Source organism: Apodemus sylvaticus, chromosome 1 (assembly GCF_947179515.1).
Source record: "Apodemus sylvaticus chromosome 1, mApoSyl1.1, whole genome shotgun sequence".
Lineage (NCBI taxonomy): Eukaryota > Metazoa > Chordata > Mammalia > Rodentia > Muridae > Apodemus > Apodemus sylvaticus.
In genome coordinates this window covers 50,781,587-50,803,032 of record NC_067472.1, presented here as the reverse complement: position 1 = coordinate 50,803,032, position 21,446 = coordinate 50,781,587, and the positions used below count along the sequence as shown (strand labels likewise).

Sequence of the window (21,446 nt, the reverse complement as noted above, 5' to 3'; positions counted from 1 at the left end):
AGTTAATTAAGGCTATTTATTTGATGGAAAGTCTCATGCACAAACCTAGCAGGGAAAGTGGATGGTAACCAATAGACACAAATCTAAAACAATAAAATAAACGTTACCTGTAAGATTACCAAAGATTGAATCTCAATAAGTATAGGCAGTATTAATAATAAAATAACATGAAACACTGTCGTGAAATCTTTATACTAGTACTAATCAGTATCAACATTTAGACAAAAATTTGCTTCATCTGTTTGTATGTGTGAAAAGAATTACAGGACCGTAACTCAAACTGTGAAGTAGGAAGAGGGTTTTCTAGCAATTTTCAGAATAATATTTATATTTTGATTTTGCTAAAGTTAGCTTGGTGGTGGATAATTTTTCATCGTATACTGTAGTCAAAACAAGGTCTGTAATGTTAAAACAGCTAGTTTTTAAATTTATTGATATATTTATTTACATTTCAAATGATTTCCCCTTTTCTGGACCCCCACTCCCCGAAAGTCCCATCAGCCCCCTTCCCTCCCCCTAAAACAGTCATTTTTAATCCGAGTATCTATCTGCAGGTTCAAGGTGCTGCGAGAGGATGCCAGGAGGGAGGAATAGCACCACCATCACCAAGTTCATCCTTGTGGGATTCTCAGATTTCCCCAAGCTCAAGCTGGTTCTCTTTGTTGTCTTCCTGGGAAGCTATCTGTGCACAGTGGTGTGGAACTTGGGTCTTATCATCTTGATAAGGATCGACCCTTACCTACACACACCTATGTACTTCTTCCTCAGCAATTTGTCGCTTTTAGATTTCTGTTACATTTCATCTACAACCCCTAAAATGCTCTCGGGATTCTTCCAGAAACCTAAATCTATCTCCTTTGTGGGGTGCACCACACAGTACTTCTTCTTCTCAAGCCTGGGTCTGGCTGAATGCTGCCTTTTGGCAGCCATGGCTTATGATCGGTATGCTGCCATTTGCAATCCTCTTCTCTACACAGCTATTATGTCCCCGACACTCTGTGTGCACATGGTGGTTGGAGCCTATACCACTGGTCTCTTTGGTTCATTGATTCAACTCTGCGCTCTACTTCAGCTCCATTTCTGTGGGCCGAATATTATAAACCACTTCTTTTGTGACCTGCCTCAGCTATTAGTCCTCTCCTGCTCTGAAACCTTCCCCCTACAAGTCCTGAAATTTGTAATAGCAGTCATTTTTGGGGTGGCATCTGTCTTGGTTATCCTGATATCCTATGGTTATGTTATTGGCACAATCCTGAATATCAGCTCAGTAGAAGGTAGGTCCAAGGCATTCAATACCTGTGCCTCTCACCTGACAGCAGTCACCCTCTTTTTTGGATCAGGACTCTTTGTCTATATGCGCCCCGGCTCTGACAGTTCTCAAGGTTATGACAAGATGGCTTCTGTGTTCTATACAGTGGTGATTCCCATGTTGAATCCGCTGATTTACAGTCTCAGGAACAAGGAAATTAAAGATGCTCTTAAGAGGTGTAAAAAGAAATGCTTTTCTCATTGTCACTGTTAGTTAAAGGTCTGTTGACTGGAAGTCCCTTTATTCTTCAGGGCATTTAGTGTGATTCAAACATTCTGATGCTGTTGTGGAACTACAAGCAGGCTACTCCATCAAATTCCAGGGCTGGCTTATGGTATGTGAATTTTGTGTCCTGTCTTCTTTTAATCTTGAAGTTAGTTACTCTCCTACACCAGCATAGCACCACAGAGCAGTTTCCATTTTCTTTGGAGTAGCAATCTTTTCTTCTTAAGTTTTCAACCCTTATTCTTTCCTTCAGAACTTCAAATACTTAAGCCAAAGAAAACAGGACCAAACAAACACAAGGCTGATAGTAGTCCTTCTCAGTCACCATATCTCAAGCAGTATAATGACGTTAATGGTCTGAGACTTCAGACTCTTGAGATGTGTTCTGCTTGATTTTTTAAAAATCACCTTGACACAAGCTAGAGTGATCCAGAGGAAATACCTGGATTTGAGAAAATGGGTCTATCAGATAACCTGTAAGAAAGTTGTAGGACATTTTCTTAATTCTTGATATGGGAGGGCTCAACTGACTTTGAGCTGTGCAAACTCTTGGCTTGTGGCCCAGGGTGCTATGAAAGATATTGACTAAGTTGTGGGAAGCAAGAGTCTTTACCATGTTTCAGTTCCTGTTCCATGTTCCTACCTTGAGGTCTTTTCCTGACTTCCTGTAGTATGATTTATTTTGTCGACCTAACCCTTCAAAGGATTACCCAGCTAAAGTCAACTGTCAACTGGTCCTTTAAGAATTCTTAGATGTTAGAATTGCTCGGCTCTAAGACCGTCAGTGTTACTGCCTCTTGGATTTCTAGAAACAGGATAGGTTATAATAAAAGACAGCTGGCGGTGCAGTGCGAGCAGTCCAAGCCGAGGCAAGTGCAGGAGCTATGAAGATGGTCGTGCCTTTGACTTGGTTCTATTCCCACAGCTGCTGCCTGTGCTGCCATGTCCACTCCGGTACCATCTGGTTGGGCATCGGATATCTGATCATCAGTGCTGTGGTCCTGTTGATCCTGCTGAGTTCCCTGGCAGTTTCCTATCAGTATCACCTTTCAGGCTCAGAATCACCCATGTATGTTTGTGAAATGTTGTGTTCACAACATTTTCCTTGCAAGGTACAACCTACTTTGAATTTCTAAGTATGCCTAATCATTTATTAAAATATCAAGCAGTCTTCAAAAAAAATAACGAGGCTTTTTTCCCACGTGGAATACTGTAGACTGGATTGCAAAAGACATTTATGTTCTTGTCTCTACGTGTGAGCAGCTCTCTTGCTTGGTCATTGCTCAGTGTGCATTACTCGAAAGCTTTGCAATTAAAGTTTGTCTGCATCCAAGAAAACAAGCAAATAAAAAAGACATTTGAGGCTGGAAGGGGTGTGGGTAGGTCTAGCAGAGTGAGAGGAGAAGGCAGTTGATACAGAAGATATTATTAGGAGAGTTGAACCAAGAAAAGCTGAGCTGAACAGATAGGCTACAGCAGTTGTTATAGTGAGGAGCTGCTAGTGTTAGGAAAACTTGGAGGACTGTTTGAGCAGACTTTGGGGTTGGGAGAAACATTTGTTGGTAGGGAGATACATTTGAAGGGACCAGGCTGGAAACTGGGAAGAATGGTTGGAAAAGAAATTAAATTCAGGGATTCCTCCACTACCTCACCCTTCCTTCTCTCCTATATAGTGTTAGGAGGTGAAACTGGGAGGATAAAGGGTAAGAAAAAGAAGAACCCACAAAGTAACAAAGACCGGCTACAGCTTCCTTTCATGCCTGACTACAGATGTAAGTTGAATAAACACTTTCCTCTCCAAGTCACTTTTGGCAATGGTGTTCTATCACAATAGAAACCCTAACTAAGACAAGGTACTTAGGCAAGTTCCAATTGATGAAGACATTAATGCGGAGCAAAGTGTCATTCTAAACCTTGATCTAAATTATCTGCCAAAGAAAAAATATTTAATATGGTGTTTGTTCTAGAACTTGTGTTTTAGGAACTCATTTTCAGAACCATACATAAATAGCCTATAAGTGAATAAGCAAAATGATTTTCATGATACTACATGACACAAGGATGGGACCATGTTCTTTTTTTCTGTCATTGCTGTCCTATCTGGAATGACATTATATGATACCATTACTAGAAAGACCTGAACAAATATCTACTCATCTGTAATAAAAAATTAATGACAGACTGAAGTATAGATACCAAAGTCCAACTTGATGAACAATGAATTTTACTGGGGTCACTTATAGGAATATGGGTGAGGAATTATTTACAGAAACAACTCAAACAGAGTTGGATTACCAATGCCCACCCCAGCATGGGTTACAACTCACAAAATCTGAGAACCTGGAGTATCCTGTGCAGACTGCTGTCAGCTCACCAGGTTGGAAGGTATTCTTTCCAGGTGACTTAGTTGGTCTGGGACTTTCAGGAATCTCAGCCAATCTCTGCTTCTATCAGAAGTCTGGGCTTGGCTGAGAGTGACTTTTAGCCATCTCTGCTGCTCACACACTCCTGGTAATGGACCAGTCTAATGAATCTAGTTGGTTTCAGGGACTTCCAAAAGCTATTTTGAGTTGTTTCCTTACTGAATTAAATGAAATTTCCTGTAGAATCCAATGTTTCAAGTTCCTGTGAAACTACTACACACTAGATGAGTAGACATTTGTCCATATATCCCAGAAAATGTTCACACGTTCCTTGATGCTCAAACATGGGACATGACAGAAGAGGAGGAACACCCTTCTTCATGTGTCATAGACTGGCATACATCTTTACTGCAGTGGCGGTTATACTATCAATGCTGTGAATGAGAAAACATGTAACTAAGACCAATTTATTTGAAAGTGGAATATCCACTGGAGGAAATCCCAGAGTATCTATCTTTCTATATGTGGTATGAAGTGGCAAGAGTTCTTGATAAATGAGATCCACCATGTGAGTATGAGGTGTTAATATGTGGATGCCTCTCAAATGATTAATGGGCTAGAGGATACATCATAGTCACTGAAAGTGGCATGTGTGGGTTGAGATTGTAAGTAGACTGTGACATCAATTATATTTCCTTGCTCTTGGGAATAATACTTACAACTAAGACTGAACCATGTGTGTCCTCACAAAGAACTTGCCTGTTTACAGGAAAATTACAATGAGAAAAAGACATACAGATGCTATCATCCACAGAAGCATCTGAATTGACAGAAGAAAGGGAGATGATATCAGGATGTTGGCTTCATGAGTGCTTGCTGGGAGATATAAGAGAAAAGAAATACAATTTAGATCAGTGATAATTTAAATCAGCTACCCTCCTGAGATCTAAAAACGTGCAACCTATGGGAAAAACTCAATAAAAGGGAGAGGGTGAGGTAGAAATAATTGAAAATACCCTTCAGGTTCAGTCTTTAATGTGAAAAAGTGGGAAATCCTTGATACAGCATGCAGATGGCCTGGTACAGGAAACCATGGTAATCAGAGATTATTTGCTTCTGAAGTACTTGAATTGGGATAGACTTTAAACAGGAAATTAAAGAGGCTCTTAGAAAGCATTGAAGATCAAAAGCATGAAGATAGATGGGACCAGTCTGAGTGCTATGGAAAGTTCCAGAGACAAAGGCCGCATAACGAGTTAACATGAGGAAAGAGAGTGTCTGACTGCCTGGCTAATCTGAGTCATAAGGAACTCTGGATTTTGCCAGCTGAGGGCGTCCCAAATACCTGGGACTAGAGAACATTAAATGAAAACCTGTCATTATTGAGAGAACTGTGCAGGAAAGCAACATTTTCTTCAGTGTTATAGCTGCTTATAGTTGCTTGTCCTCCTATAAATAATCCTCACCCATGATCCTATAAGCAGCCCTTATTGAAATCCATTTACTAAGTTAGACTTCAGTAGATTGGTACTTTGGTCTTTCAGCATGCTCTGCCTGGGATGAAAATAAATTTTTTTCTTCTCTCCCAGGCAAAGTTTATATACCATAACTTCTATAAAGTAACAAATGGAACTGAGTGGATTAATTTCCAGAAAATATCTTAAAATATATTTTGAGCAAATAAAAATGGAAATTTCATGCATGTAAATTTGCATAATGTAAAAACAGCAATCTTAAGATCATACACAGCTCTGAAGATAGCTTTCACACATGGGAGGAATCTACTTAACTCTAAAAACTACCTCTCTTCTCTGCTCTGGTCCTTTTGTTCACCTCCATGTCAGCTGGCTGAATCTCCCACTTCTGCTTTTTCCCGTTCTCCCTCTCTCTGCTCATAAGTTCTGCCTTCCACTTCCTGGCCATCAGATCTCCATTACAGCCAATCAGATACAATCCTAGATTGCCTTAGGCAGGTGAGAAAGAACAAATATTTACAAAATATGACAAATAACAGTACCAAGATCCTTCCAGCATTTAGCTCTCTGCTGTACAGAATTAACAACTGATTAAACAAAAACATGCCTTCACACAAGGTACCCTAACACTATTTGATAGGATGTCAAGCACCTTGAAATACACACCACTCAAAAACACAGTTAAATCCTGCTTTAATATTATTTTTAAAGGCATATTTTTATTTTTATTTATGTGTTTCTACATGTAGGTGTCTGCAAAGGGCAGAAGAGGTTGTTGAATCCTCTGAAGCCAGAGTTATAGACAGCTGTGAACAGCCTGACACGGGTGCTGAGACCTGAATTTGGTTCTTCTGTAAGAGAAGCTAGTGCTTTAAACCATGGAGACATCTCTCTAACTCCATCACTTAGGATTCTTAAGAGATCATCTAAGCCCAGAATAAAAATAGTTCTCCCAAATAATCTTCTAAAGAAAATTATATTATACAAATCTCGAAGTCTGTAAAGGCCAAGAAGACATGAACTTTAGGCCTATATATATTTATGGGCTAAAGAGATAGTTCAATGGTTAAACGTGAGCACTACTCTTGCAAAGGACTTGAGTTCAGTTCTCAGCACCCACATAGGCACCTTATGACTTCCTGTAACTCTGGCTTCAGAGAATCCATTGTTTTATTCTGGACTCTGCAAATACCTGCACTCACCCATGTATAACACACATACACATACATTCACACAAATAATGATAATTATTAATAGTAAATAACTTTTAAGTTTAAAATAAAAAGATGAAAATATAGTTAAGGTATTACATGAAGTTTACTAAGAATTCCTTTACCTAGTAGTATGTGTGTATATTCCTATACATAAATATTACCCTCATACCTAGAATCACAGAAATACTGGAATTGAAATAAAGTCATATGCATTATATGTTATAATAGTAACTTTTATTCACTAGAAGTAATTTTTTTCACTTCCATATCAGCTGGCTGTATCTCCCTTCTGCCTTTTCCCCAGTCATCTCAGAGACTTACTGCTAAATAAGCTCACCCTTTCTAGTTCTTTCTGAACTCTGACTGGTTGGTTCAACTCAGCTGTTCTGACTCAGAATTCTAGTCAACCTAACTGATTCAAACTGGATTTCCTCAGCTTGTTACTGAATTGCTTTGCTTAGAAAAACTGTCTCTGAATTTCACAAAATGAACTGTACTGACTGCATGAACTGAGCAGAACTCAACTGAACTGCACTCACTGAACTACCCTCCACTCCTGACTACTCTTAAGTCACCTCTTTCCAGTCTGTTCTCCTGAGAGTTGGGTGTAGTCTATCTCTGACTCATTCTTTTATCTTTCTCTAATCCTTTATTTTGTCAGCTCCTCAATTAGATGTCACATTAAAAATGGCTGCTTCCTTCTACAAACTAACTTTACCTTCATAGTTTCAGAATAAAGGTGTATACTAAGGGTATGTCTGTATTCCAGTTATAGGGATGAAAAGGTGTGTAATTCTAGCCAGATCACACATAGAATTTCTTTGGATGTGATCCTTTGCCAGAGCAGCCATGTTGCTGGATTAAAATTCCTTTTTAATATGTCGTCTTACTTTGTGGCATAATCTAGATACAGATGAAGAACAATTGGAAAGAAGAGGAGTAATCAGGGGCTAAATTGGATTTTATTGAATGGAAGTGGGGGAGTCATGACAAAGCTTTAGATTACTAGGATAGCCTGAATGGTGAATGGTTTCAGATCAAGTCAGAACACGACTCAATTGGTCTAAAAGATCACCTTCCTAGAAATCGCAGACATCCTACAGACTCTGTTAAAGAAAATAAATGTCTCATAGCAAAGGGAAATACAATATGCTGAGCCAAATGCCCGTAACCAGGAACGTCAAGGTAGAAACTTGGCCATACGAACAGAATTGCAACACTTTAGCTGCCAGAAGGGAAGAATGATACAGATGGAGAAAGAGGGATAAATAACACCAAGAGTGACACAAGCTATATGGAAACATAATTTTATATTGACTTAAATTGCATATGTGCTTTAAATGAAGTTACACCATTAATAATGTTAACTTTAAAGCCATAGACTATCTAGCAGACCTTCAGTGCTAGACATAGAAAATCTTTCTTGGAGTTATTGATTAGGGAAGTTCAGAAGATTCCCAAAACAATATAATTTATTTCTATTGTCCTTGTTTTCCTCTCAGAACTTGAAAGTAAGACCCTATTGCTGAAGACAAGACTTACTTCAGATTCAGGAGTAGGAGAAACTGAATTGGGATGGACAAAAAGCCTCTTCTCCAAGGACTAGCTCTTATAGTATCTGAAAGTATAATGTAAATTGTTAAGGAAGAAAAGCAATCACTACCCTACAGCTGTAAAGCCTACAAACCACGACTCTGACCAACACAGAAAGTTATCCTCAATAGGTTGCACTTATATCTTGGGAGTAACCAACAGCCATTTAATTGGATGGAAGGTCCAGTCAATAAGAGAAGTCAGGAATGATACAGTAAACCCATCAATTGCCAATGGATGTTGGGTAGTCGACAGGAGAAGAAAGCCTAATATTGCTACTTCTTCTGAAGCCAGTATAACTTAGTTTTTAACTGCATTGTTAAAATTTCTCCTTATTTTTACAGAAAAGTGTACTTCTCACCCCTTGTCAAAAAAAGCTCCTTTGCATAGTGAATAGAGGACATTACAAGAATTTACAACTGGTAATTTTAGATTGGTAATTTAGAACTGGTAATTTAGAGAACAATTGACAATGAGTTGTCAATTAATCCATTTACATCATAATTTAATTTCAATTTGTTTCAGTAGTGAGATAGTGTCTCAAGGCCCCATCCTCAAATAAAGAGCTACATGCAATTAATGCCAGCTCAGAGAGAAAAAAAGTTTTAAAAAAAGTTAATAAAACACTTTAGGTACTAACATTACCATTAAAGAGAATAAGGCAGAACCCCAAATATCCAGGAAATTCAAGATACAATAAAAAGATCACACCTAAGAGTTATAAGAATAGATGAGGATAAAGAATCCCAGCTCAAAGGAGAAAACCTCTCCAACAAAATCATAGAAGAAAACTTCCCTAACCTAAAGAAAGAGATGATTATTAAATGTATAAGAAGCCTACAGAACACCAAGTAGATTTGAGCAGAAAAGAAAAACCTCTACCATCTTGGCTCCTGTGACCAAGCACCCAGCTCAGCCAGGTACGCAGGGAACAACAGAGTGAAAGATCACTTGGGACACAGTCTGCCTGGGTTCCTTCTGCATGTAGGATCTGGGCAGATCTACAGCTGTCTGGGCATGTATCCTGCAAGGGAACATTTGACCTGTAGGGAGTCCTGTGCTTAGAGGGAGTCCTGCTGTCAGAGATCTATGCCACATCTGACATGAGGACAACCCCACTTCCTGATACTCTCTAGAGAACGGTCAGGAGCAGGTTAATTGCCATGGCCCCTTTCCATCAGATGTGGTAGACCTGTACCACATCTGACATGGGGAAGATCCTACTTCCTGATACTCTCTGGAGAACTGGTAGGAGCAGGTTATCTGACCTGTGCCCCTTCTGACATGGGGAAGAGCCTACTTCCTAATACTCTCTAGGGAACAGGCAGGAGCATGGCATTCCAGAACTGGCAGGAGCAGGTCATTCCAGAACTGGCACCAGTAGATGCATTCCAATTGGTAGAAGCAGGGCATTAGAAAACCAGCATCAGATAACAGCATCATTGCTGGCCTCTTCTATCTGGGCACATACAGAGATCTGCAATGCCTATCCTAGAGAGTTTCTGAAACATACTCATGCTGACTGCATGTGTGTAAGTTTCTATGCAATAGCCCGGTTTTCCCAAAACTCCTGTATACACATTTGATAAGTAAATGAGGTACAAAGATCCATTCTGTGAGTATAGACATATTTGACCCTAAGGTACATGAAGGACCTATGGGTAGCCTATGCTATTAAGAAAACTATCATCATGTGTTCAGCATGCCAAAGAAAGCAAGCTAAATATTGTTACAGTGGTCTAATAATAACTACAGTGGTCTTGACTCAAGTGAACCCACAATCTCAAATATACTCCCTGCCCTACTTTGGCTTTAATCTAGTATTCTGATGAGGTTTTTGTTTACATTCCTGTACTGTCTGGTTTTGTGTGTCAACTTGACACAGGCTGGAGTTATCACAGAGAAAGGAGCCTCCCTTGAGGAAATGCCTCCATGAGATCCAGTTGTGGGCATTTTCTCAATTAGTGATCAAGGGGGGAAGGCCCCTTGTGAGTGGTGCCATCCCTGGGCTGGTAGTCTTGGGTTCTATAAGAGAGCAAGCCGAGCAAGCCAGGAGAAGCAAGCCAGTAAGAAACACCCCTCCATGGCCTCTGCATCACCTCCTGCTTCCTGACCCGCTTGAGTTCCAGTCCTGACCTCCTTTAGTGATGAATAGCAATGTGGAAGTGTAAGATGAATAAACTCTTTCCCCCCCCCCAAAAAAAAAAGAAAGAAAGAAAACCAGCATCAGCAGAGCATTTGAAATCCGATGGCAGCAGAACATTTGAGAAAAAGCAGCCTGCAGGGCATTCGACCCTTGCCAAGTCTGGGAGAGACCCCATCGCCTGATACTTCCTGGAGAACCAGCAGTTTACAGGGTATTGGAGAGAAAGGGAATCCCAGGAGTACAGAAATATAGGCCTGCAGGATAGAGAAGATAGAGACAGCAAGACCAGCTAACACCAGAGATAACAAGATGGCCAAAGGAAAATGCAAGATCATTACCAACAGTAACCAAGGCAACATGGCACTGTCAGAACCCAGTTCTCCCACAACAGCAAATCCTACATACTCCATCATATCAGAAAAGCAAGAGCTAGATTTAAAATCACATCTCATGTTGTTGATGGAGGACTTCAAGAAGGACATAAATAATTCCCTTAAAGAAATACAGGAGAACATGGGTCTACAGGTAGAAGCACAAAAATCCCTTAAAGAAAACAAGAGAATGTGGATCAAAAGATAGAAGCCCTTAAAGAGGAAACACAAAAATCTCTTAAAGAAATATGGGAGAACATAGGTCAAGAGGTAGAAGCCCTTAAAGAGGCAGCACAAAAATCCCATTGGAAATTATGGGAGAACATGGGTCAGCATGCAGAAGCACTTAAAGAGGAATCACAAAAATCTCTAAAAGAAACACAGGAGAATATGGGTCAACAGGTAGAAGCCCTTAAAGAGGAATGAAAAAAAATCCTTAAGGAATTTCAGGAAAAGAACAAACAAACAAGTGAAGGAACTGACTATCCAGAATCTGAAACTGGAAATAGAATCAATAAAGAAATCACGAACTTAGACATCTCTGAAGACAGAAACCCTTGGAAAGAATTCAGGAGTCATAGATGCAAGTGTCAACAACAGAATACAAGAGATAGAAGAAAGAATCTCAGATGCTGAAGATTCAATAGAAAACATTGACTCAACAGTCAAAGAAAATGCAAAATGCAAAAAGCTTGTAACCCAAAACATGCAGGAAATCCAGGACACAATGAGAAGACCAAACCTAAGGATTATAGGTATAGAAGAAAGTGAGGAGTTACATCTTAAAATCCCAGTAAATATGTTCAACAAAATTATAGATGAAAACTTCCCTAACCTAAAGAAAGAGATGTCCATGAACATACAAGAAGCCTACAGAACTACAAACAGATTGGACCAGACCAAACAGCTCCTTTCACATAATAATCAAAACACCAAATGCACTAAACAAAAAAAGAATATTAAAAGCAGTGAGAGAAAAAGGTCAAGTAACATATAAAGGCAGACCTATCAGAATCACACCAGACTTCTCACCAGAGACTATGAAAGCCAGAAGAGCCTGGGAAAATATCATACAGACCCTAAGAGAACATAAATGTCAGCCCAGACTACTATACCCAGCAAAACTTTCAATTACCATAGACAGAGAAAACAAGGCATTCCATGAGAAAAGCAAATTTCCACAATATCTTTCCACAAATCCAGCTCTGCAAAAAATAATGAGTGGAAAATACCAACACAAGGCAGGAAACCACACAGTGGAAAAATTAACCAGGTAATCTTTCAACAAACTCAATAGAAGATAGATGCACAACCAGAATTTCACCTTTAACTAAGAAGATAACAGTAAGCAACAATCACTTTTCCTTAATATCTCTTAATATCAATGGTCTCAATTCCCCTATAAAAAGACATAGACTAACAAACTGAATACATAAATAGGACCCAACGGTTTGCTGCATACAAGAAAGCCACCTCAGTGACAAAGACAGTCACTATTTAAGAGTCAAAGGTTGGAAAACAATTTTCCAAGCATATGGTCCCAAGAAACAAGCTGGAGTGGTCATTCTTATATCAGATGAAATTGACATTCAACCAAAAATTGTCAAAAAAGATAAGGAGGGACACTTCATACTGGTCACAGGAAAAGTCTACCAAGATGAATTCTCAATTCTAAACATCTATGCTCCGAACGCAAGGGCACCCACATTCATAAAAGAAACTTTATAAATAAATAAAGCTCAAAGCACATATTGCACCCCACACACTAATAGTGGGAGACTTCAACATCCCACTCTCAAAAATGGACACATCATGGAATCAAAAGCTAAACAGAGATGCAGTGAAACTAAATGAAGTTATGGACCAAATTGATCTAACAGATATTTATAGAACATTCGGCCCTAAAGCAAAGGAATATACCTTCTTCTCAGCACTTCATGGTACCTTCTCAAAAATTGACCATATTGGTCAGAAAACCGGCCTAAACAGATACATAAATATTGAAATTATTCCATGTATCTTATCAGATTACCATGGCCTAAGGCTGTTCTTAAGCTCAAACAAAAGCAATGGAAAGCACATATACATATAGACCTTGAACAATGTTCTCTTCAATGATAGCTTAGTCAAGGAAGAAATAAAGAAAGAAATTAAAGACTTTTTAGAATTTAATGAAAATGAAGACACATCATACCAAAATTTATGGGACACAATGAAAAGCAGTATCTATTCCACAAAACAGAAACAGAAGGAACACTACTCAACTCGTTCTATGAAGCCACAATTATGCTGATACCAAAACCACACAAAGATCCAACAAAGAAGGAGAACTACAGGCCAATATCCCTTATGAATATTGATGCAAAAATGCTCAATAAAATTCTTGCCAATTGAATCCAAGAACATATCAAAATGATCATTTACCATGATCAAGTAGGCTTCATCCTAGGGATGCAGGGATAGTTCAATATACAGAAATCCATCAATGCAATCCACTACATAAACAAACTCAAAGAAAAAAAACACATGGTCATTTCATTAGATGCTGAAAAGGCATTTGAAAAAATTCAGCACCCTTTTATGCTAAAAGTCTTAGAAAGAACAGGAATTCAAGGCCCATACCTAAACATAGTAAAAGTAATATACAGCAAACTGGTAGCCAACATCAAACTAACTGGAGAGAAACTTGAAGCAATACAACTAAAATCAGAAACTAGACAAGGCTGCCCTCTCTCTCCATATCTTTTCAATATAGTACTTGAAGTTCTAGCTAAAGCAATTAGACAACATGAAGAGGTCAAAGGGATACAAATTGGAAAGGAAGAAGTCAAACTATCGCTATTTGCAGATATTATGATAGTATACTTAAGTGACCCAAAAAATTCTAGCAAAGAACTCCTACAGCTGATAAACAACTTCAGCAAAGTGGCTGGTTATAAAAATCAACTCGAGCAAATCAGTAGCCTTCCTATACTCAAAGGATAAACAGGCTGAGAAAGAAATTAGGGAAATGACACCCTTCACAAAGCCACAAACAATATAAAGTATCTTGGTATGACTCTAACCAAACAAGTGAAAGATCTGTATGACAAGAACTTCAGGTCTCTGAAGAAGGAAATCAAAGAAGACCTCAGAAGAGACTGCCCAGCACTTGGAGGAGCACTCCCCCATCTTGGCTCCAGAATGCCAGAGAGATCTAACAGACAGCCCCAGGTAAGCAGATATAGCCCAAGGCTAACATCCCTTGGATCTCAGACTATCAGGCTTTTGCCTGTACCCAGGGCTTGGGCAGTTCTGTGTGCCAACCCTGTCAGGGGGTTGTTTGCCCTGCAGAGTGATCAGCACTTGGAAAAGGTCCCCGCAGCATCATCCATCATCTCTCCCTGATGGAGCAGATAGGCAGCACTAGGTTCACAGAAACAACCTGAGTATATCATTGCTTGGGGCAAGACACACCAGGGCTCCAAGGGTGCCCAAAAGGAGAGCAGCACCTCAGCAATCTGTGTCAGGGGAAACCCAGTCATCCAGCGGTGCAGAAATAGCCTTACAGGCTCACAGAAGGTTCAAACACCAGTCAGTGACAACAAGACCAACTAATGCCAGAGATAGCCAGATGGCAAAAGGCAAACATATGAACATTAATAACAGAAATCAAGACAATATGGCAGCATCTGAACCAAATTCTCCAACAGCGGCAAGTCCTGGATACCCCCAACACACCAGAAAATCAAGATTTGGATTTAAAATCTCTGGTCATGATGTTGTTAGAGGAACACAAAAAGGACATAAGTAAATCTCTTAAAGAAATACAGGGGAACATGAATAAGTTAGAAACCCTTACAATGGAAACACAAAAATCACTTAAAGAAACTCAGAAGAACATCGATCAACAGATAAAAGCCAATAAAGAGGAAAGACAAAAAAAATACTTAAAGAAATGCAGGAGAAATTGAGTCAACAGGCAGAAGTCATGAAAGAGAAACACAGAAAAGCTCTTAAAGAATTACAGGAAAACATAAGTGAAGGAACTGAGCAAAGCCACCCAGGATATAAAAACAGAAGTAGAAACAACTAAGAAATCACAAAGGGAGACAACTTTGGAGATATAAAACCTTGGGAAGAAATCAGGGGCCATAGATGCAAATATCAACAACAGAATACAAGAAATAGAAGAAAGAATCTCAGATGCCGAAGATACCATAGAAACCATTGACTCAACAGTCAAAGAAAATGCATAATGCAAAAAGCTTGTAACCCAAAACATCCAGGAAATCCAGAACACAATGAGAAGACCAAACCTAAGGATTATAGATATAGATGAGAGTGAAGATTTACAACTTAAAGGGCAGCAAACATCTTCAACAAATTATAGAAGAAAACTTCCCTAACCTAAAGAGAGAGATGCCCATCAACATACAAGAAGCCTACAGAACTCCAAACAGACTGGACCAGAACAGAAATACATCCTGTCACATAATAACCAAAATCCGAAATGTACTAAACAAAGAAAGAATATTCAAGGCAGTAAGGGAAAAAAGCCAAGTAACATACAAAGGAAGACCTATCAGAATTACACCAGATTTCTCACCAGAGACCATGAAAGCTAGAAGATCCTGGGCAGATCTCATGCAGACTCTAAGAGAACACAAATGCCAGCCAAGACTATTATACCCAGCAAAACTCTCAATCACCATAGATGGATAAGCCAAGATATTCCATGATAAACCAAATTTACACAATATCTTTCCACAAACCCAGTTCTACAAAGGATAATAGGGGCAAAGCGCCAATACAAGGAGGGAAACTATACCCTGGAAAAAGCAAGATAGTAACCTTCTTTTATCAAACCCCAACGAAGATAACCATCAATCATAAAAACAACATCAAAAATAATAGGAAGTAATAATCACTATTCCTTAATATCTTTTAACATCAATGGACTCAATTTGCCAATAAAAAGACATAGACTAACAGACTGGATATATAAACAGGACCTTACATTTTACAGCATACAGGAAACACACCTCAGTGTCAAAGACAAACACTACCTCATAGTAAAAGACTGAAAAACAATTTTACAAGCAAATGGTCTCAGGAAACAAGCCGGAGTAGCCACTCTAATATCAGATGATAATTGACTTTCAACCTAAATTCATCAAAAGGGACACAGAAGAACACTTCTTAGTGGTCAAAGGAAAAATCCACCAAGAAGAACTCTCAATTCTGAACATCTATGCTCCAAATGCAAGGGCACCTTCATTCATAAAAGAAACTTTACTAAAGCTCAAAGCACACATTGCACCTAACACAATAATTGTGGATGACTTCAACACTCCACTCTACTCAATGGACCCATCAGGAAAACAGAAACTAAACAGGGACACCGTTAAACTAATTGACGCTTTGGACCAATTGGATTTAACAGATATATAGATATAGAACATTTCATCCTAAAGCAAAAAAATATACCCTCTGTAGAAAAGCTCCACTTCCTGCCTGATATCTAATATTGCGCACACACTTAAAGGCAGTGTTGAGCAATCAGTCCTAAAAGACCTCAAAGAAAAACAGCACACACAGATACAACTATTATCTGAGGCAATGTTGAGAAGTAACAAGTTCCCATTAGGAGAACTGAGAAGAAAGGAAGGGCATAGCCAGTTAAGGGGGTCAAGAAAGACTATCCTGGGATCACCTTTATTTGTATTTAGGCAGCACTATATATATATTCAAGTCAAAACCAGAAATATATATATATATACACACACACACACACACACACACACACACACAGAGTGGAGGTTTTTTTTAATCCTCTCTCTCACTTTCTCTCTTCCTCTCTCTCTCTCTCTCTCTCTCTCTCTCTCTCTCTCTCTCTCTCTCTCTCTCTGTGTGTGTGTGTGTGTGTGTGTATGTGTGTGTGTTTCAGTATCTTTGATCATAGTGTGAACCCCAACACTGTGTTATGTACTGAAAAAAAAAACTTGTTTCTAGTTGTGGTGTGGCTCAATCCTTAGCACACACATTTAATTTCTCTGGCTGAAATACAGCTATGCCCTTAGTATATACCTTTAATCCCAAACAGGAAAGCTAAAGTTAGTTTGTAGAGTAAAGCAACCATGTTTGAAAGTGATTTCTAATTGACTTTCAGACAAAATGATGAATCAGAGAAAGCTGTGAAAGATATGGACGACTCTCACGAGTAGAGAGAGGAAAGGGAAGCTACTTAAGAGAACTGTGCAGAGAGAGAAGGGAGGCAGTTCTAGTCAGAGTTTTACAGAGACGACTGCAAAAAGAGAACAAGCTAGACACAGGTGAAGACAAAATGATCCGGGGAATGAGAAGGAACCAGAAGGTTAGAACAGATTGGTAGAGTTTTTTTGAGGCTGGGCAAAAGTCAGAGGCCTAGAGAGAAGCCAGATTGAGTCAGTCAGCTTGGAGAGGAGTTTGAGCCAGAACAGCTGAGTTGACCAGCCACCAGTTCAGTTTCTAGTTCAGAAAAAGCTAGAAAGGGTGATCTTATTCAGCAGTAAGTCTCAGAAGCTGAAGACATTCTAGGTTTAGATAGGCTTGTGTGGAGGCTAGAAGCTTCTAGGACTAGGTCTAGGTTAGCAGAAAGAAGCTATAAGCCTCCAAGACAGCAATTACTATGGGCAAATAAAAGATACTTTCAAGATTCTGGCTATTATAAATAGGGCTGCTATGAACATAGTGGAGAATGTGTCCTTATTACATGTTGGGGAATCCTCTGGGTATATGCCCAGGAGTGGTATAACAGAGTCCTTCGGTAGTATCATGCCCAGTTTTCTGACGAACCGCCAGAATGGAAAATGTCATCCCGAGTGAGGTAACCAAATCATAAAAGAGGACACATGCTATGTACTCACTGATAAGAGGATATTAGCCCAGAAGCTCGGAATATCCAAGACACAATTCACATATCAAATGATGCCCGAGAAGAAGGAAGGAGAGGACCCTGGTCCTGGAAATGTTCAATGCAGTAGTGTAGAGGAATACCAGGACAGGGAAGTGGGAAGTGGTTGATTGGGGAACAGGGGGAGGGGAGAGGGCTTATGGGACTTTCTCGGGGAGGGGGGAACCAGGAAAGGTGAAATCATTTGAAATGTAAATAAAGAATATATCGAATAAAAAATAAAAGGTAATTTTATGTGTATGCTGTGTGTGTTCATGGAGACCAAAAGAGGTTCTTATTCCTCCTGAAATTGGTATGACATGTAGTTGTGAGCTGTTCATTGTGGGTACTGGGAACTGAACTTGGTCTTCTGGAAGAGCAGCATATATTCATAACTACTGAGGCATTGCTCTAGCCCTACAATGGGGCTAACCACCTACAAAGAAGAAGTAAATGAGTTTCTTTGTAGAAAAGAAGAATGGATTTATAGATCATTATAGATCATAGTATTCAGAGAAATAATCCTGACTCACAGACAAATATTTCCTATTCTCTCTTATATATAGAACCTAGAACATATATATGGTGCATGCACACACACACACACACACACACACATACACACACACACACACACACACACACACAGTATGAAAATATAAGAGGGATTATCTGGGTAGAGGAGGATTTGGGTGGGGGAGGGAGGAAGAGAAGATGAGAAGAGGAATAAAAATAGTCAAAGGGTGTGACATGTTTGAACAAAAGTCATTATGGTATCTATCACTCTATATAATAAACATAAACCAATTTTTAAAATGAATGGCTGTGCTGGCCATGGTGGCAGATGCCTTTATTCCTAGCAGTTTGGAGGCAGAGGCAGGCAGATCTCTATGAGTTGAGGTCAGCCTGGTCTACATAATAAGTTCCAAGACTACCAAGGCTATGTAGAGAAAGCCTGTCTCAAAAAACAAACAAATAAAAAAGAATAATTGTGTTAACATAGCTTGGGACTCTGACAGGGAGTCAACAAGAAGTTCAAAACATCTTGTGTGCAGCAGTGAATGTCATTGTGAGTTAAGAGGCATATTTAAAGTGTCTAAACTGTTATGTCCACAAAAAATGTCCTGACAAAGTTTGAGAAAGTTCATGGGAAAATGAAGAAAGTGTGAAGGCTTGTGCTAGGAACCTCTTGCAGCAGAGGTAATGAGGTTAGGGCATTGGAAGGGTACAAAGCACAGGGCATTTTGAAAATTTACAAAAAAATGGGCTCAATGAGATACACTCAATAGAAAAAGGGTATTCTGGCAGATAGACATCTGGGCATTTGAATTCTTAGCAGCAAGCAGTTTCCCATTATAGTAAATCTGAGATGGCCCTCCCTGGCACATCCTGCATCCGAGATGGTGCAATTTTCAGATGGTGGGGGCAGGGATTAAGGCAGTGAATATGCAGCCAGGGAATTCTGAGAGGGGTCAGTCTGGAGACACTGGGTTTGTTTTTCTGGTTCCTTCCCATCCTACCTGAACGTATTCTCCATCATAGAGGACATTTGTTCATAGAGGGCTAAAACATGTACAATCAAATGAAACAGTTACAAATACTTCCTGCATGGTGGACTTTGTAATTTTGTCTTGACGAGAAGAAAAGAAGTCATTCTCGGCCAACTTAGTCAAGTGATTACCTCTAAGTCGATCCCCAAGTACACTGATGAGCAGTATGAAAAGAATAACATCTTCAGGTTACAATAAAGGATGTAGGGAAAACACAGAGAGAAACTGTGTTTTGATGGTTGCTGTTACTTCCCCTGTCTTTCTCTCTGTCCCATTCAGTAGAAAGAGTTCATTTCTACTTAACTCTTAATTAACTTAATGGTTAATTGTTGGGGGCTGGTGACTTGGCCCAGTGAGTATAAGCACTTGCTGAACAAAACATGAGTTCTGATCCTAGTACCCCTATATATAAGCATGGCTGCACAGTGCCGTAGAGGGTAGAGACAGTAGGAGGGCTAGCTAGGTATTGCTACATAAATGATTAGGTCAATGAAAAATCATCTCAAGGGAACTATGTGGAGAATGATAAAGAATAATATCTGAATATGAGGTCTTTATGCACACACACACCTGCATACACAGTGGGCGCGCACACGCTTGCACACACACTCACACAGACACACACACACACACACACATACAAGGCAATGACTCACTTTGTATTTTCAGTGCCAATTAATGACTCTATAAAATAAACAGATGCCTGAAGCATACACGTGTCATTTCTCCTTTCCCCTGCTAGTCTTCTCAAACCATTCATCTCCATGCCAACACAAATGCCTTCCATTTGCCTGGATCTTTATGGCTTTCCATAGACAAAGCCTTTCTCACCATCTGGGCTCCAGCTGGGCAAGCCTCTCCACAGACATCCATCAATGCCTTCTTCCAATTGTAGCTGTCACTTCTTAAAATTGAACCCCTCTAGCAAAATGTCACTGATAAAGTCAAGCAAGTTGTGACACATCGTGTTCGACTCCATTTTAAGGGATAACCCAATGTTGCAATACCAAGTGGCACTGGATGCTTGATTTCCAGAAGCTTGCTGTGCTCCCAGTCTCCAAAAGACTGCTTAAAGAAACGTTCCTCAGGCTCTGGGATGGCTCAGTTGGTAACATGCCCATTGCAGAAGTATGAAGACCTGAATTGAGACAGCCCAACACCCACATAAAAAGTGAACAACATCACAGGAGAAACAAGAAAATTGCCAGGGCTCACTGGCTAATCAACTTAGCCGATCAGTGATCTCTGGGTTTGAGCCCTGTCTAAATGATAAGGTGGCAGACAATAGTGGAAGTCTCTCAACCTCAACCTCTGGTCTCCACACATATGTGCACAGGCACCTTCCCACACACATATACTACATACTCAGATGCATTATTCTACTCACAAAAAAAGAAAAGTTGTTGATGGGAGGTGAAGGGAGCATCCCTTACCATTGTGGCTGTCTGGAAGAGGCACTTTGCCTCCCTCCATTGTGAACAGAATCAAAGGATCAGAGCCTAATTGGAGAACAGATGATGAGAACACCAGGGGTGGTGTCACAGATGCCTGGCAGATGTGGTTTACCGCTCTTTGCTTGGTTTTCCCACGATTGCTTACAGCACTGTTCTAGGCCTGAAATGATTTCAGGGGTTTTTCTCACCCTTCCTGTAGATCCGGAAAAATATGTAGATGGATTTTTATGTTATTTTCTGCAAGCCGAGATAAGCAAGGCTCTGAGAAAAAGTATAACAGCCTATGGACATATACTTTTTGTCTGGTTGTTCCAGGTCCTTGTATGATTCTTTATTTTTTTTTTAGATTTATTTATTTATTCTATATAAGTACACTGTAGCTGTCTTCAGACACACCAGGAGAGGACATAAGATCTCATTACGGATGGTCATGAGCCACCATGTGGTTGCTGGGATTTGAACTCAGGACCTTCGGAAGAGCAGTCAGTGCTCTTAACTGCCGAGCCATCTCTGCAGCCCTTGTGTTCTGTTCTTGCCTGTTCTTGGGCTTCCATCTTCTTATATACCCAGTCACAGGAAGTCTGCTTCTGCCAGTGCCAGAGTATGACCTAACAAGCAGTCCGGGCTGATCCTTGCCTAAAAGCTTCTCTGTGACCCCTGCCTTTTACTTCAAGTTTGCTTGGTTTCTACAATCTGCACATATTATCAATGGCACTTACTTCTCCCTTTTTATTTTTAAACTTAAGTGTATATATGTCTGTCATGTGTGTATAGATGCCTGCAAAGGCCAGAAGGAGGCATTATCTTCCCTGGAGTTGGAGTCACTAGTGGCT

At 39.8% G+C, this 21,446-nt stretch overlaps 2 protein-coding genes across 4 annotated transcripts in view; one reads left to right on the top strand and one right to left on the bottom strand.

Annotated features, from left to right (window-relative positions):
* Window positions 1–21,446, bottom strand: part of Dtx4 (deltex E3 ubiquitin ligase 4) — an 852,074-nt gene that overhangs the window by 752,084 nt on the left and 78,544 nt on the right. The gene's annotated exons all lie outside the window — the stretch shown is intronic.
* LOC127689772 (olfactory receptor 1440) lies at window positions 575–1,522 on the top strand. Its single transcript, XM_052189377.1, has one exon. It carries the CDS (start codon window positions 575–577, stop codon window positions 1,520–1,522), a length of 948 nt encoding a protein of 315 aa, XP_052045337.1.

Coding starts and splice junctions, on each gene's coding strand:
- LOC127689772 (XM_052189377.1), top strand. CDS start 575: ATGCCAGGAGGGAGGAATAGCACCACCATCACCAAGTTCATCCTTGTG.